Source organism: Chanodichthys erythropterus, chromosome 13, assembly GCF_024489055.1.
Source record: "Chanodichthys erythropterus isolate Z2021 chromosome 13, ASM2448905v1, whole genome shotgun sequence".
NCBI classification, from domain to species: domain Eukaryota; kingdom Metazoa; phylum Chordata; class Actinopteri; order Cypriniformes; family Xenocyprididae; genus Chanodichthys; species Chanodichthys erythropterus.
In genome coordinates, this window is record NC_090233.1 from 16,822,952 (window position 1) to 16,841,885 (window position 18,934).

General features: G+C 36.3%; 1 protein-coding gene across 1 annotated transcript in view; it reads right to left on the bottom strand.

The window, feature by feature from the left end:
* The window catches only part of cntrl (centriolin), a 42,331-nt gene extending 23,462 nt beyond the window's left edge, over nucleotides 1–18,869 (bottom strand). The window contains exons 1-13 of the mRNA XM_067407667.1: nucleotides 18,173–18,869; nucleotides 16,346–16,476; nucleotides 16,103–16,233; nucleotides 15,778–15,919; nucleotides 15,111–15,297; nucleotides 14,837–15,030; nucleotides 12,846–12,965; nucleotides 8,069–8,258; nucleotides 7,534–7,643; nucleotides 5,865–6,059; nucleotides 1,323–1,476; nucleotides 973–1,193; nucleotides 690–869 (exon numbers count right to left, since the gene is read on the bottom strand). Coding sequence (XP_067263768.1) covers nucleotides 690–869; nucleotides 973–1,193; nucleotides 1,323–1,476; nucleotides 5,865–6,059; nucleotides 7,534–7,643; nucleotides 8,069–8,258; nucleotides 12,846–12,965; nucleotides 14,837–15,030; nucleotides 15,111–15,297; nucleotides 15,778–15,919; nucleotides 16,103–16,233; nucleotides 16,346–16,476; nucleotides 18,173–18,320 — 2,103 coding nt within the window. The 5' untranslated portion in view covers nucleotides 18,321–18,869. The remainder of the gene's footprint in view (nucleotides 1–689; nucleotides 870–972; nucleotides 1,194–1,322; nucleotides 1,477–5,864; nucleotides 6,060–7,533; nucleotides 7,644–8,068; nucleotides 8,259–12,845; nucleotides 12,966–14,836; nucleotides 15,031–15,110; nucleotides 15,298–15,777; nucleotides 15,920–16,102; nucleotides 16,234–16,345; nucleotides 16,477–18,172) is intronic.
* Nucleotides 18,870–18,934: the final 65 nt, after the last annotated feature.

Below are 18,934 nucleotides of genomic sequence, written 5' to 3' on the forward strand. Positions count from 1 at the left end.
AATAGTGCAGCTATACAGAAAAAAATCTACCCCCTAATAGGACTTGCATACCACACAAATTTTTTTTGGTATTTGAGTTAATGAATTTACAAAATGTGCATTAAAAATGGCCAAAAACTTTAGAAAACACATTTGGATATACAATGAATATTTTTTAAATTGAAATGATATGTATTTCCTAGTCTAAAATGAACTCACAATGGAGCTTTGACAGATTGTGACTGAACATGTGCTCATGTCTCCTTCACTTCCTTGTTGCCAAAAATGTCAAGCACATGGCACATAGATTTTAATTTAGAATTGAAGGGGATGTCATATGATAATACTAAATAAATCTATAAATTAAAATAAAACTATAATTGTTTTTTGGTTGAATATTATTATTGTATTTTAAATGTGATTTTTCTATGCGTCATTTAATACATTTTATTCAGCAAGGATGCATTCAATTGAACAAAAGTGACAAAAGTAAATACTTTTATGTTAGATCCAGCTTGTTGTTGAAGGATTTCAAGAAGATGTAAGAGGACATATCAGCAATATTTTAAATATAGTGCACAAGTGGTTTTTTTGTGAATTGAAAAGAAAAAAACAAAAACAGATTTTTTATTTTCAGGTGAACTATTCCTTTAAAAAAACTATATTATATTATGGATAAATGTGTAAAAATCTATGAAGAGATTTCCTACTTGACTGAGTCGACGCAGTCTGCTCAGCTCCTCCCTCAGTTGTGTGGCCTCAGTATCTCTCTCCTGCAGTTGGGTTTCCAGCTCTGCCTCATATTCACTGACCTGACCCTGAGCTTGCGTCAGCTCTTTGTTCTCCTTCCTCAGATCCTCCAACTCCTGCTGCTGCTGATGCTGCAGCTCCTACAACACAACAAACAATATGATAATGTTGATTTGACATATTATTACAGAGTGGTGTATTAAAACTGCACCGTTGAGCATGGTGTCAAAAAAAGAATCTAACCTCCCGTGTGTTTTCAGCACTCCGAGCATCTTTCTCCAGCTGTGTGCACTGAAGCTCCTTCTCACATAGGAGGTGCTGCAGAACATCTTTCTCCCTCTGCAGACGCCTGCAATCTGACTGCGCTCTTCGTGCTTGTTCCTTCATCCCCTGCAGATACTCCTGGAGACCTGAGATGATGCCCTCCAGGTCACGCTTAAGTGCTTCATTAGCAGCTATCTGACCTAAATGAGTGGAGATTGATTCTTCTTACTTATTTAAATTTAAATATATTGTATTCATCCATAAATTCTCAATAAATCCAAGCATTTTTATCCAATAAAGGTTTAAAAAAAATCTTTACATTTCCTCACCATCAGTAAGCTGTTGCTCTAGTTCTTTGATCTCCTGCGTTTCCTTGTGGATGCGTGTGATCATATCATCCAGCCTGCTCTCCAGTTCCTGGTGCTTTCTGCTCATGATGGCCAGAAGCTGTGTCTTTTTGGACAACTGAGCCTTCACATGGGCCTGCAGAAGTGATGGCAGAGAGACAAAATCAGTAGACACACAAGTGGTCAGTTTAATGTTGTACATCTTTATTTTTAGTGTTTTTTTTAGATTGTGTTAATATAACTACATTAAAATTATTTTTAGACTTGGGCACCCCCTTGAGAACTGGTGGGCAACGATATGTTTGAGAAAAAAAAAAAAAAAAATCCCATATACTTAGCAGGGACCCAAGCCATATTTAGGGACCAGAACATCATAGAGATTTCAGGCCAATTTACACCAAAGACGATAACTGCAATGATAATTATAACGGATTAATTATCGTGCTAATTCTATGAAAAAATTTATGTCCACACCACAACTATAACAATAACAAGACAAAGGAATAATATCAATGGAATCACTTTCAGAATGATTTTTTTTAACTAATAAATGACAAAAATACTGACATCTAATCCATCCTGCTTTAAAGAGCTTAAGCACTGGAAGTAGAAGACAACATAACTGCAGTGCCTGCTTATAATAAACATAACATTATCATGCGTTGGAGTGGACGCTTATATAGTTATCGTTATAGTGTCATTACATTTATGGTTCCTGATGTAAATGCGCCTTTAGGAGTTGACTCATTTGACTGGGCCAGTAAGCATCCATCCAGCAACCATTTGAACACCTCAGCAACTGCATAGCAACACCCTGACAACCACCCAAAACACCCTAGCACCCTGGAGGGGGCTTTAATTGGAAAGCACCCTCACATTTCTTTGGAAAATGTAAAACTACTAGATTTCATTAGTCATTAACGCATTTAAAACTTTTTTCTTTTTTTTTATCAATCTGATGCAAATCTAAGAACAGAACTGAAAAAAGACAAAGTCCCTGCATTCCAATTCATATACACTGAAAAAAAGGTGTACAAACAATTTTCACTCACAAAATTCTGGTAAATTTCTAAATTAATTACGTTATTGTTATAGATGTGGTGTGGACTTTAATTTTTCATAAGGGACACTTAATATTCAACAATATTATTGAGTTGACTGCACTGACACTACTGAATGAGAACTGAACTGAGCTGAATGATGACATCACTGTTTTCTCTAGAACTGCTTTATAGATGAAATGAACTAATGTAATAATTGATTTCAATCTTTATAACGGAACTGGATCAACACTGAACTGACTTCAGCTGAACAATGACACTATTTTACAGTTATCACTGTAAAGCTGCTTTGAAACAATATGTATTGTATAATAAAAGGTGACTTGGCTTAAATTAAATGTGAAATTAAGTAGGGAAGTAGAAAGACTGAAATATTATTTTCTTTTAAAACATATTCTTTGTTTTATATACTTTATAATTTTTATTTACAAATTTGAAAAATCTTTTTTACAGTGTACTATCCGCCCCCAAAATGTTGCTAATCTCAAATACTGTTTAGGGTGGACAGTAAGCGAATTGGGAAGCAAGGACTTCCTTGGACTTCTGCATTCGTTACTTCTCCACCCATCCACTTCCGCTTGCCTTCCAACACTATCTCAAAGTGATAATGTAACACTTTTATTAAGCATTATTTTACACATAATATATTATTTACAGTAAAGTTTGACTTAAAAACTTTGGACCGACATTATTTATTAATAAATATACCAAAAATCCCAAATTCCAAAATCTAATAATTTGGTCATAGTAATTTAACAATGTACATTATTATACAAACTGCTCTCAAATCTAAAGTAAATCATGTAGAATATGCAAGCCAGCAAACCCTGATGACATAATGCTTTTGCAATTTCCTGTTTAAAAACACGGACAATATATTTAATATATATTCAAACTTTCATGAAGCATGTTTTGATCAACTTAAAAAATAAAATAATGTTCTTATTGTTAGGCACCAATAATCATTTCTACAAACAAAATCGAGAGTCCCAAATTGCAACAGTATGACAGCAGCCTCCGATAAGCCCCTCCTTGACCCCAGTGGAGTACTTACTACAGCAGTGTGGCTGCCATCTCTTCAATCTCTGTCTCTATATATCCATTTTTCTCCTGTTGCTGCACCAGGAGGGGTAACAGGAACACTTTGTGCAAAAAGAGAACATTTCCTGTCTCTTTGAGCTCCGTTACTCTAAACTGCAGAGCTTTTGTCTACAGAGTCCAACTATCATTAAAAGTAGCCCTCTCCTTTAGACTTCATTCTCCCCCTCCTCCTCTGTCCCTGAACTGTTTCCACCCTCCTCTCAACTCTCTTTGAATCAACACAGGAAACTTTCTGCTTCAGCAAATCAGTGCCCTTGTCTGGGGCCGGGTGGGAGTAAGGATCTCTTTGGCTCCACCCACAGTATCAACAGATTTCCCCTAGGTTCTCTCTTCTTTCTTAAAGAGACAGGAGCCTCATTTTATATGACTGCTACTTGTTGCTGAGCATCGTGGGTTAGAGATGATTAATTCCACAGAGAACTTCATCTTATTATTGTCACCTTTGTTGTTAGGGAGGTACCACAACACATCAGTGTTTGAGACACATTTTCGACTACAATGTTTGTATGCCAAACATTTTCTTTAACAGGAAACAGGAAGACATGCACTTTGTTGTTTTATAACATAAATAGACTAAGGATCTGAAGAGGCTTGTGGTGAAGACACAATATACATAGACAATATAACACACCCATGAAAATTAGTTTGTGGCATTGGCATATGTTGTTGAAGGCGCAGCATGGACCTTTAAGAGTGATGATCACACATAGGTGTAAACAGTAACACATGTTGTGGAAATGTGTAACCATTGTTCTTAGAAGAAAAATGTTCTTGCATATATATTTTACATTTGAATGTATAAAGTATACTAACTACATGATACAATATTTGTTCTAAGCGTATTTATCAATCTCAACCAGAGAAACATAGCAAAAATAGACAAAGCTGTAACTGCATTTCAATTGTTTTAAGTTAATGCTTTAAGTTATCTGGCAGCATATACTTTAAACAAATGTTAGCAATTGTTACAGAAATAAAAATGTAATGTTTTATAACAATGTTAAAGTTTTTACTGTCAGTTTTGGCCAATTCAAATTGAAAAAAAAAAAAAAAAAACGTTCAAAAGTTTGGGGTCATTGTATTTTTACAGTACAATATTGTTTATTACCATATGTAACAAGTTTTGGTGTTTTATTTTATATTTTATTTGTTTAACTAATTTATGTATGTTGCATTAATTTAGTGTCATGTATTTTAGCCAGATGGTTTGACTTTGTGTAGGTAACAATGTTCTGTTTATGTTTATTTATTAGCCATTGTTTATAGAATGGCTGGTTTTGATGAACTGTAGTTTTTAATGTGGCCTTTTATTTTTGTCTGTAACATCTGTATTGTTATGAGGGTTTATCTTAAGCAGATTTATATAGTTTAAGTGGTAACACTTTACAGTATGGTCTCATTTGTTAACATTAATGTATTAACTAACATGAACTAACAATGAGCAATACATTTGTTACTATATTTATTAATCTTTGTTAACATTAGTTAATAAAAATCCAGCAGCTCATTGTTTGTTCATGTTAGTTCACAGTGCATTAACTAATTTTAGCAAATACATTTTATATAAATGTATATATATGTGATTTTAATAATGTATTAGTATATGCTGAAAATAAAATGAACTAAGCTTAATAAATGTTGTAGAAGTGCAGTTCATTATTAGTTCATGTTAACTAAAGTAGTTAACTAATGAAACCTTATTGTAAAGTGTTACCGTTTAAGTAGATTGGTATATTAAAGTTGTGATGCAACAGAAGAAGCGACAGATATTTTCTTCCGTACTGTAATATGTATTTGAGTGTAACGAATTATTGAAAAAGAAAAAACAACGTATTGGTTGTTGATTGAATTTTAAGATGTTAGAAATCGTAGAGAAATCTGTTGTTTTTATTGGACAGTCATGTAATGACATTTTGATTAAACATTAAGAAATCAAATTTTTAAAAAAAGAAACATATGCACATATGAATTGTTCAAAATTAAGATTTATAACATGCATTTAAAAAATAGATAGGGTGGATTTTAATTTCATGCCAACTTTAACATTATATCAGTTCATGAAACGTTTATAATCTGTAAAATACGCTCTTTTTTAATTACATTTTAAATTAATATCTGGCAACCACAGCTGCCAGTTTTTATACTGTAAATTTAACAGGATCTCTTTTTTTGTAATTATTATTAAGAATAAATTTATTTACAGAACATTGGTGTCTTTTTAACAATAATACACAAGAATTTGCGCATAACAGATTTAAACATAATTAAGGGGGTTTTAGGGACGTCACAACAACACTACTTAACCATGGTAAAATCACAGTAATTATTGCTTTATCGTCATAAGGTGATGAGTGTTACTGACATGTCTGGGGTCACTGGGATCCAGGCTGTGCAGTAGATTCTGCAGCTGGTCCATTTCATTCTGGGCTTGATTCCTCTCAGCATTCAGTGTGTCCAGCTGCCTCTCTACGGCCTCCATCTCTCCTCTTAGCTCTCCTAGTTTCTGTATCCTCCTCTGAAGCTCTTGCCTGAGCTGCTCCTTCTCAGCCTCACGGATCTATGAACAAATCAACATAAATTAATTACAATTAAATAATTCATAATAATAAAACAAATCTGAATGGAGACTCTGCTATCAAGTTTTACTTAAACAGAAGAAATCTTCTCAAAGAGATCAGCTATTGGTATTTTAAAACATAGAGCCATTCACAGAAGATTTTTAAAGGGTCATGAAACCCTCCTGTTTTAGCCTGGTCGTTCACACCTCTGAGCTGCAAAAACTCTGTTAAAATGGGCGTGTAAAGCTCTGGAAAAGGGGGGTGAAGAGGGGAGAGAACAACCAATGAAACACAGATATAGAACTCACTCATTATACAGAATAATGAATATTAATATATGCGCATGGAGAAAATGACAACAAATTCCCAAGCACAAGGGAGAAATGCGAAAGATTATTTAATAGGGCTAATAATAGGCTACTTTGATTACGTTTACGAGCATTGCAGTCTCAAAATCAGTCTTTTGTCTATTAGAATAATCGTGTCGTCACGTTCAGATAGGCTACACTGTATCATTGTCCAGTTTGCACATATAATTCATTTGAAGAAGACTTGATGAAATATGTGTGCATAACTACACCATGCTGGTTAATGTTTGGTGCAGGAGAATGTGTGAAATAAAAACTTTAAACAAAGATACTTTATTCTCTATGAGCTATGTGCCATGTGGCTAGTGTTATTAAACTCATCGCGGAGCTCCGCGCTGAAACCGATCATATGCGCGCTCCGCATGTATAGCATAACAGTCATATTTTTCATGTGTTCTTATTCAAACTTAAGTTCTGACCTCATCGCGAGCAAAATACAAACATCACACATGTGCTGCTGTGCTGAAGGAACACGTCGCGTGTTTGAACGCAGCTAGAGCAGGCAGAGGTGATGAACAGAACTTTTGTGACATTTGAATTCTCTGCTGTAATGCGATCTCACGCGAACATATTTTCCATTTGCGCTGGTAGTTTACAGCAAAACAATCCACATGCACACAAACCTCTGCTCTGGTCGCGTCTCAGGAAAACATATTGTGTTGTAGCACTACGAGCACCAACGATATGTCTCTGAATGATAAGAGACCGAGGCGAGAGAAGTGATACTTCCTCATGCATAATCATAATCAAACCGCAATTATAATCTTATGCATACTACAGCGCAGTGATTGGATTAAATGAGCTTTATGTAATGAATATATGTCAAGAGTCGCTCGAAACGGTCTACGTCAGCATGTTCGACCATGCCCATACTTGGGCCGAAAGTACACGATGACGTCAGATTTTGTGACGTTGCTCCGACTCAGCTTTTCAAACCAGAAGACAGAAATCGCTCTGAAAAAATGCAAAATAACTATTTTTCCCTTATAAATTACATTAATCAGTACATTTAGTGTTTTCAATGATGTGCAGCCTATACATATCTGTTTACATCTCAAAAAAAGTGTTTTGGGGTTTCATGACCCTTTAAAGGGGAACATCTCACCTGTCTCTGAGAAACTGTCTCCTCTAGCTGCCGGAGCTCCTCACTGGCTCTAAGGATCTGCTGCTCTCTCACCTCAATTTCTGTAAGTAATTGCTGTAATCGCACTTCAGCTAAAAACAAAACAAAAAACGAAAACATAGATGCATTAGGAAAACTGCAGAGATGAAGATATTACAGTGGTCCCATAAAAATGGTAAAATGTCCTGCATCATTTGTTTGCAGATGTCACTTGGTTTGATTATTTTTGTTAGGCCACTGCTCCAAACCCACCAAATTTATAGGTCATCAACAGTCCTTTCAGTTTTATTTGAGGGTGTTATTGTTTATACAGTATGCACACGCAAGGCAATTGTATGCAGTAGTACCAAAACTGAGCAGCAGTGCTGGTAATAAGAATTGAAAACTACAGATTGTTACAAGTAAAGCTAGTAAAAATGGATAGCATGTGTAATATACAAATGTATTTACTTTATATAACTATTTAGACCCTTTAATATAATGTGAATTTACACACAGTACCCTTGAACCTTTTTACCTCTGAGCTGCGCATGTCTGGGCATGTCATGTTCTCTGGGGCAGTCTGCCTCTGTCAGGTCCACTGAGGCTGGCTGCTGCTGGTCTTGTGCACCCATGCTCTCTGTCTGCAATGGGAATGTGATGTTCCTCTTCTGACAAGACTTTCCTAAGTAGGGACTCTCGCTAGAAAGGTTCCCTACCTCCAGCTCCTGAACAACATAGAGAATGATGTCTCTAAAAATTAATATCATCCTACCATATATAAATAATTAAAGCAAAGTCATTTGGAGCTTTTGTATTGCATAATTTAATCATCAAAGCTCAAATGTATGAAATGTCACCTATGAATAAATTATAATGTCACTGTTAAAGACTCACACTAGCCAAAAATCTTATATTATTAAAATATTAACATATTTCTTTTCTTAAAGTAGAACTGAATGAAGTAAAACTTCATGCACTACTTATTGAATGGAAAAGGATAAGTCACACTACTGTTCAAGAGTTTAGGGTCAGTAAGATGTTTGTTTGTTTTAATTAAATGAATACTTGTTATTTTAATTAATACCAGCAAATAATAATCAAATTCAAGTGACAGTAAAGACATTTATAGTTACAAAATATTTTTTAATTTAAAATAAACGCTGTTCTATTAAACTTTATATTCAAAGAATACAGAGAAAAAGAATATATTGGTTTACACAAACAGATTTATTAGTAGATTTAGTAGTATAACTGTTTTCAACAGTAGGACTCAACCCGAAATAATAATGTGGGGCCACCTCCTTGAAGGCTATTGTGTTGGCAACCCAAAAAACGTTGGTTGACACCAGCGGTGAGGGAAGCCGTCACATGGAAAAAAGAGGCCTTTCAGGTTCGGTTACACAATGGATCTCACGATTCAGTTGTCACAGAAGGAAAAACTTAGATGTGGGAAAAGCAATGAAGGACTTTTGGTCGACCTCAAAGAGGTTCTGACAAACCATCAGGCAACTTAGTTGGGGAAAGCATGGGCTGGTCCAGGCTGTGTTAAGTCAGGACGGGAATTTCCTGATCTTGCCTGACAAAGGAGGAAGGAACATTTTGAGGATCTTCTCAAACGGACGACATACCCGCACAAGAAGATGCAGGGTTGGAGGGCCCATCCCAGGGCACATTTCCCTAGTGGAAGGCACTGAGGTAGTCAAAAAGATGAGAAGTAGCAAGGTGCCAGGGGTGGACAGATTTGCCTTGAGATACTGAAGTATGTAGTCGGGCTGTCTTGTCCTGTTCAATAGCGCATGGGAATCTGGGATAGCGCCTGGCGGTCGGCAGAATGGGTGTGTTCCAATTATAGCGGGATCACACTCCTCAAACTGCATGGCAAAGTCTATGCCAGAGTGTTGGAAAAGAAGAATCCAACCAATAGCTGAATCTAGGCTGGAGGAGGAACAAGGAGTCGTTTTTGGAGTCGTCTCTGAATCCTATTTCCTTGATTCCATTTACTTTACATCCAGTATCAGGAATAATTCAAGATTGCAGTCATTATTATACTTTTCCCCCCGCGACACAAAGCCTTAAACAACACACTTTTAGCGTGACTGTCCAAATTAGTCCAAATTAGCAATGACATTACCTTGAAATGAAAAGTATCTATCAACATTGTTACCTAGCAGTTGCAATACCCAATTTTGTAAAGGTCACAAGAAAAAGCTGTAGTCGAATATTATGTCAGAATTAAATAAACAAGAAAGTATTCTTTAATGAATTCATCCTATTATAATGGTCAGGTGATGACACTAAATGCCAATAATAATTGTCTTAAAAAGCTGCTTGGACAGGAGATTTAAATAAATAGGTGCAATATGCCTACATACAAATATATACATTAATATACACTTACTGGTCTGTTTAGTGATTATAATCCTTATTTAATGATTATGAACACAAATTAGGTTATGGAAAACTAAACCATTGCATTAATGTAACATCAATTAAACTACACTGTAAAAAGAATTGTTGGTTTAACTTTAAAAAAGTAAAAATTTTAAGTTAAAATTTTGAGTTCATTGAAATAAAAAAAATTAGTTAATTCAGTGAAGGCGATTGGTTTAATCAACAGAAACTCAAAAAATATTATGTTATCTGAACTACTTTATTTACTGAAGTTGATTTGACAAAAAAAATGTTAATAAATCATGAATTTTTTTACAGTGTACAAGCTAGCTGTCAGTCATGCAATCAATTAATTTGATTTGGCATTCAGTTCAGCTGTGTGCACCTCATTATCTCTAGTACTTAAGTTATCTCTGTTTCTGCTCAATTTGTCTGGCCTCATCAATGCTTTGTAGGGGTGTAACGGTACACAAAATTCACGGTTCGGTACATACCTCGGTTTTGAAGTCACGGTTCGGTATGGGTTTCTTTACAGCAGGTGGGGAGAAAACAAAACATAAAATTACTTTTTTTTTAATAAACAGTGGTTTACTGAACAAATTGTGTCTCTGTCTTTAAATATATTAAAGTTGTACTATCTTTCAACATACACTAGTATTAAAGAGAAAGAGATGATCGCGCTCACTCGCGCTGCCGGTTGAATTGTGGCACCTATACAGTGATCTGTCACGCCACACCAAAGCACTTCAAAACCGCATTTTCTGTTTGAATTTCATGATTTCGTTCACGATTACGTGTACCGTTATACCCCTAATGCTTTGTGGAAGTTTATCCTGTGTTTTCAAATTTTTCAAAGAGTTTTGCATTTTGTGAATACTTGTTTTTTGTTTCTTTTTTTCGTCACCACAGACCTTCCTGCTGTTCACCTGTTGTGCCTTGAGCAGGAGGACCTATAGTACAACCTACCCAGACGATTGACTCTGCACCTTTCTGAACTCCACCACCACAGCGCAGCTTTTCAGGGAAGGTCCTCGAGGGTGCCATGTATGTGGAGTGGATGCTGAGCACCTGCAAATCAGCATTCACTTTCGACTCAGCAGATGACAATGCCAGCCTCACTCCCAACCCAGTGCCCAGACAGCTATCACTCCGCTGTGAGGAGCTACAGCAAGTGCCCACCGCATATGGAAAGAACACTTCAGCCGTGATGTTGGAATGGAAGCGAGCCCGCCCACCCTTTACGTTGTTGGAGATTTGAATATCATGCATCCCTTGATTCTCCCTGAATGCGTATCATCTTAATCAGACATGCTGGACCTGCCCAGCCTCCCTTCTCCCACCACAAATCCAAACTGCCATTATGGATTTATTTTGTTTTTCGTCAGTCTCCTCTTCAGCCCTCAGCCACACCTGCCACCCAATCATCTATACCAACCATTAGTCCCTCAGTTCCACCTCAGCCTCTTTGTGGTGCGGCTATAACTTGGACCTGCTGGGAGCCATCTCCTCCTGGGCATGAGGAGACTGTGGCTCCACCTCCAGCCTTTGAGTGACCTGGATCCTGCGCCTGTGCTCCTTTCTCCCTTGACTCAAGAATGGACCATCAGGCATTCTGCCTCACTGGGCTTCCTCGGACCATCGGCTCCTTCAGGGTCGGACATAGCCATGCCTTCACTGTTTGCTGTTCTCCAGCCCTTCTCCCCTTCGGCTTCGGCTAGTCCCTCAGGCTTTGCTTCTTCCCTTGGTCACTCCAGCTCCACATTTGCCCTCCTGATCCCCGCTTCCATGGGGATGGGGATCGCTGCAGCCTAGGTCTTCGGTGTCTCTTCTCAGCTCTCACCATGACTCGTCCTAACAGCAACGCCACCATGGAACACAGTCCTGGCTGTGGCCTGAGTCTCCATCAGCTTGCCGCTGATCAACACCATCCACTGGATCAACCCACCATCCTCACCACCCTTGACTTTCCTGTTATTCATCCCTCTCCCGGATCTTCGGGAGCACCTTCCAGGAGGGAAGTTGCTCCCGAAGTTAATTTAACCTTTAATATTATAGTTAATTTAACCTTTAATATTATAGTAATGTACCAACTGACAGGAATTGGATTGAATCGCAAGCTTGTGAATCGAAATCAAATCAAATAGTTAAATTTGTGTCAATACCCACCATTAGTGTCCAGTGGAGGGCACTTCGGGAGTATGGGGTACCAGGGCTGCTTATGTATGCTATCTTGGTAACACAAGAGTTTACAGACAATACGAGATATAAATAGCGACTGCGCTATGAAGGATGACCAGATATTTATTTTAAATGTATTATTGATTTGTGTTCACATCATTCAAATATTGTGTTTAGAAAACTATGGAGAAACTGGCAGCCAGGTAACACACAAGTGTTCGATCCTGACTGGAAGTATCACTACCATGATCACTACACGAATTCTAGCAGCACGGTAGTTGGTGAATGCAGGGAAATTTCTCATACCCTTTCGTTCGAAGTGTGGTCCCGAAAAATCTTTGTTTGAAGGGCTATGTGGCCTTTCCCCTTACTCCTACCACTCCAGCCAGAAGAGAATTGAGATACCACTAGCCCTTCATGTGAACGCGCAAAACGAAGGGGCAGGAGAAAGGGAAGTGGTAAGGGGTAGATATGGGATTGGGCCTTAGACTGATGCCACCACAACTCAGTCCCGGATAAGTGAAGGAGAATGGATGGATGGATAAATGTAGCCTTGGGTAGCATAAAAGACTGCTTTCAAAAACCCTCAATCCCAAACTTTTGAACGGTAGTGTAAATTTACCAATTAAAAACAAAAAACGATAATTAATCCCTCATACTCAAAACAAATCACAATGAATTATCTACTTTTATTCACTTTTATCCTCTAGCTATTATTAAACCCAAATAAAACAAAAACTTACAGGGTCTGGATAAAATGGAAGAGGTTCAAACTTGATATCTATTTTGTGAAAAGCCAACTCCTGCTCGAGCTCATAGTGTTTTTGACAGGCCTGGGTCAACTCCACTGTTTTCTGCTTCAGCTGTGTAATGAGGAAGAGATCATTCAAACAAAACACTTTATATACCACCATAAAACACATCAACCACACATCACTACAAACATCTCAGCTTAGAATGAGATTGGATCTTAAAGATGTGTACTACAAACTGTTACAGTACACTGTGTATACTGGAAATACACAGCAATGAATGATTATAGAATGCACACATGCAGACACCTCAGAAACATGCTAAAGAACATATCAATAGCATACCATCAACAATGCTCTCTAAAGCAAGCACCTGAGAGGACAGGAGAACATAATGTTGACATCATTCAGTAATTGGTGGGGCACATAGGTTAAAGGACATGTAAATACCTGACAGAGAGAATCCAGCAGAGGAGCATGATATGGAAGCTGAGATTGAAGCAGGAAAAAGAGAAGAGACAGTAGAAGACATGCAGACAGTTTATGTAAGAGCACAGGAGTAAAAGATAAATCAATAGGGAAGGGAAAGTTAGAGGAATGGCATTAGAGCGAGATTTGCAATAACCCCTAATGAAGTGGTCTCAAGTAGACTAGAAGTAGCAGATGTACTGTATGAAGTCAGTTCTACTCAAATTTACCTGTGTCCAAGCAAATGACCATGAACGTGATCCACTAATGTCTGACAGAAAGTGTCCAATTACAAGCAGTACCTTGAACAATATATATCTATTGTTTTTTCATTTAAAACCTAACAAAACTTTGCTTGAAAAGTGTGCTTGTGCAATATAAATAAATGCCACGTGGTTTGAAATTTTGTATACTATAAAAAAACATTCTGAGCAAGTGCTTTAAAGCAATGAGCATAAATTTGCTGTTCTAATAGTTGAAACAGATTTTGTTCCCCTTTTGTTCTCTTTTTCCAAATGCAGGCTCTCCAAGAATTTCTTTTCTATTAAAGCGATTTTCAATACCATTCACAAAATACTTTTGGAGTAGGTGCAAAATCATGGAGTAAGAAGACAGAGCTGAACAGGAAATTGGCTAGAAATACACAGGAAAATTAATGTACATTTTGGAAAATTAATGTGTACTTGAGTGCTCACTGTGTGTGCATTTTCAGTGTGCACGCGCAAAGATTTGGAAACTAATCGGAAAGAAGATATAAGTAATTTAAAGATAAAATTTTAAGAGAAGTCAACATGAAATAACATGAAAAATTTACAACCCATTTTTCCTTCCGTTATGTGACATATTTCAGATTAAAACAGTATTCAACAAGAGTAGTGGGAGTACAAGACTCTGGGAGTACATTAGATCACTCTGACTTGCCAAGAAAAAGTGACATAAAATACAATTCCCAGAAATTCCAAAAAAGTATCTGTTTACTTTCTTCACTGAGATGAACATCTCCAATCTCAAACTCCAGAAAGATGTGAACATGATAACTTCTTGTTGAGGCGAACACAAAACATATATTCATCTCAGAGAAGAAAGTACATGGATTGTATTTTATATCACATTTTTATTTATCTTGATTTCTCACAACTTTTTTGGGGGCGAGTCGGAGTGAACTGCTAATAGACTCTAATAAATGCACAGTCGTGCACAGAAGACAAACAGCCAAGGTCAGGATTTTCATTAAATAATACATTAAATTTCACGTTGTCTTTTTTTTTTTTCTTTTTTTTTTACCAAACCCTGTCATGTACCCCCAGAACACCTGGAATAGTGTATTCCAGCCTTTAATATTCATTTTTGTGTGAACTAAGCTTTTTAAAAAAGTAAATCTGGATTTAATTTTGACTTTAAAAAGCTTTTTTACGAAAAGCTTTTTTTTTTTTATTATTGTTTACATAAGATATCACAGTTGTATGTGAGGACAAAATGGTCCACCCTATGACAGCGAAGACTCCATCACCCACCAGTTCAGATTTGGTGTCCAGCTCACTCCTGAGTTCCTTGTGACCCCGCTGTTGTTCCAGATTCTGGTGTCTCAGGCTTTGGTTTACTGTTTCCTGCCGCTCCAGTTCTTCCAGTGCTGCGGTCCGCTCTCTCTGAAGCCGTGCAGTCTCCTCAGCTCTCAACTCCAGCTCTTGCTCCAAACGCTCCACTTCCTCTGTAAGGACAGCACAAAGGGGCTCAGATTATAATAGCACATATGAAGATAAGATAAATGTAGAAGACGAGATGGTGTACCCATGTGAAAGCGTTGATCTGCTTGCTCTCTTTCCTGTGGACTGATTGGTTGCCCATCCAGTATTTCCAGTGACCTCAGATGAAAGATTAGGAATAGGTGATAATGGGGCAGGCTGGAGACAGGGTTTTCTGCTAATGTCAGACTCGTCAGGTTCTTCAGAGGCTTTAGTTTAGCCATCTCATGAAGCTAGGTCACAAAAGTGGAAAATGTTGTAAGTAACATAATTGTGCATTACAAAAAAAATGAGTAATTTACTTTAAACACAGTTAAATATGTGACATTAAAGGGATAGATCACCCAAAAATGAAAATTCAAGTCATTCTTTACATATTCTGATGTTGTTCCAAACCTGTTTTTCTGCTGAATACAAAAGAATATGAAGCATGTTACCAGTTTTGGTGCCTTGATTTCCATTGTATGGACAGAAAAAAAAAACAAAAAAAAACACAGATATTTTCCAGAATATCTTCTTTTATGTTCCACAAAAGATTAAAAGTTACACAGGTTTAGAACGACATGAGGGTGAGAAAATAATGAAACAAGTTTCATTTTTTTGGGTAAACTATCCCTTTAAGATTTTTTTGCTGTTCATTGGCTGTTTTAAACACATGATAAACAAATATAAGCAAATGCTGAGATAGAAAAAGCCAGATAAATTATACCTACAGAGAATATCTTGTTGCTGTGTAGGTTTATGGTCTGAAGGGATTTGAGCTTCTTTGCCATCCAGACTGGAAGATGTTCAATGTTGTTGAAGGCCAAATTTAGAACCTGAAGTTTTGTCATGTGCTCTAGGCCTTCAATTTTTCTGTAGATAATTAAAATATAAATTATATTTTAAAACTTTTACTGGCTTTTGCAACTTTGTATTTTTTATTCTGTTACAACACTATGGAAACAGTAATTGTTTGGATATGTGGTACTACCACAGTTTTTTTTTTTTTTTGTAAGGGAATGTTTGTTGTTAAGGAGACAAATGACATATTCTTACTGTATCTTGTTACTGGAAAGGTGGAGTTCCTGTAATTGACATAATTTCTCTAGTTTCTCAATTCTCTCAATCCTGTTGTTATTGAGATTGAGAACCTGCAGGTGCTCGCACTTGTCTAAATGTTCAATATACTAAAAAAAACAGAAAAACATGAACACACAGAAGTCAATATAAATGAATGTAAATTGCAACTATATAAACTTTACACTCACACTGTGCATTAATCAAATGTCCAAATCTTACCCTAAATTGTTTGTCACTTCCCCTAGATGTAGACAGATCCAGAGTACGCACAAGGACTAAATTTTCACATTTAGTCAATCTCCTGATCAAGTCTTCTGTGATGTATCTTGTCCCATTATTTTTTCTTTTGTCTATGGGTAGATATTTGTGTAAATGGATAATACACTATTGAGTGCAGATATTTACAAAAACTGGTGGCAGCCAAGTAATTAATGATCTGAGAAGCTGATATGGTTGCAAATTAAGTTCAAGTAAGGGTGAAACTCTTAAAAAATAATGACATTTTTTATCATTGTGCTATTACAAAATGCTTAATTGCATTGGATGATTTTTTTTTTTTTTTTTACTTTTCGCCCTGTGGACTTTTAAAAATTAAAGGTACACTACATAACTTGAGATCCTTTCCATCTAAACTGGTTATATCTAAGTAGTACATGTTTAATGAGCAGTAGGATAATCTCTCTTTTTTTAGTTATGAGAAAGGTGAACCATATTCATCCGCACAGACATGCAGAGCCAAAGCACAACCAAAACAATCCTGTCTCAATCAGCTCCCTAGGTCGTGAATCAGTAATCAGTATATCGTGAATAATGAATGTATTATTCACGGTTATATGTAAATGAATGTGGCCGAATCCCTGATTAGTGCCCTGAATACTGAACTAGGGAGCTGATTGAGATGCACACAATAATGTTCTTCCGCAAAACGCATGCAGTTTTGTTTTTTAACCGCTAGAGGGCCAAAAGTTACATAGTGTAGTGTTTTTAAAAACATTGTTGTTAAACATACTATATTAATAGACCCTTTTCAGACTGTGATGATGAGTTTTAATGGTCAACAATATTGTAAATCCTGTTTTTTATATTTTATTTTTTTTTAAATGTATGTACATTTATAAAATGGTTAGTTCCTGTTCTTGATTCTGAGTGGTCAATAGCTGTGTTTTATTCACGATAAAAACTAGTTAACGATGCTGTGAGGGTGTTTCTATTACAACTGCTATGGGAGTGACGATAAAAAAAAAAAAAATTTTCTCTCTTCTGACTGCCATTATCAATCGCTCTCTATTTTCCCCCTTTTTGAAAGTTTTGAAAACAACATTGTGGAGTTTTTCTTTTGCTATTTGCACAACTGGAAACACAAAAAATATATTTAATGAAGTCTCTCATACACCACTATAAAAGTTTACCCAACTATGACGACTTCTGTTTCTGAGAAACCCAGAAATGTGAAAAGGGTCTTTAACATTTAATAACATTACATAGCTAAATGATCAATAAATAAATACTATTTTCACACTAATTGGGTAACATTTCATCATGATTTGAAATGGCTCTAAATAAAATATTTAGTTCACATGTGACATTGAACAATTTTTCATTTTTTTTTTTTTTTTTTTTTACACATAAGGTCTCACAGCAAACAAATACACAAACAAACTGTCGATTGCAGTACCAAATAATAATATAAATGGTTTTCTCACATAAATGCTGAAATGATTTATGCTTATTTCACTCTTTCTCATCATAGTTTTAAACACAAAATAATTCACATTTTTAATGGATTTTTAGTTTTAATTATAACTCTAAAGTAAAGTAAAACAAGAACATCTAAACATAAAAGTAATATGAAAAGTAATAAAATAGAAATAAATGAAGGCATGGTGAAAGTTACAGTTTTATTAAAAAATAAACCTAAGGACATAAAAGTGCCCAAAGTTAAAGAAACATCCACTTGTTGAATGAATTTGGAGACATTACCTTCAGATGAGAGTGACTCCTGTAACTTACTGTAGGACATATCTAAGCAATAAGAGACAGATTTACCATCATCGCTGGGATCTTCTCTAGGACCTCCATCCTCAGTCTCCGACAATGAGATGGTGTTAGGGGTCACAGATTTTTTCTGGAGGCTCTTGGAACATTTGGAGCCTGTTGTTGGTGACTGTTTGCGATTCTGATTGCCTCTTTTCATTTTATTCTAATGGGGTAACGTATTGATTTTATCTGAGGAGGCGAGCGAACACGATGCTCATCCTAAATCGACTGCTAAACTCGACTGCTAAAACGTAACAGCTAACAGTAACGTTAGTTTCTTCTGCTTTATGTTAAAAATTACAATGCAGACCAAATCTGACAAAATGCAAAGAACGAAAGTCATCTAATAACAAAAATTGCATATTAAAAATATTTTTTTACATTTAACTGTATGGCAACTCACTGTTTTAGGAAGACTCGTCAGTTTTTGTTAGCCCAGTTTCCATAGCGACCGGTTAGTATTCCTAACAATCATCCAGTAACCGTCAGATTATTATAATTCACTCTTAAAAACGGTCAAAGCGGATACAAGCCTGTTACCTTTATCTCTTGTTCCAGGTGTCATATATAGTTCATGCGTTTCTAAAGGTTTAAACTGGGCTGTCATTCTCTTTTCTGATTCTCTAGCACGAACTCAAATGATTCGCGGTGATGTTTAGGTCATGTGACTCAACTGCTGGTATTTCAAAATAAAAGTACTGTGAGCTCATAGCAGACTGCATATCTAAATAGCCAGAATATTTTTCACAGTGTTTAGCAAAATATTATAAT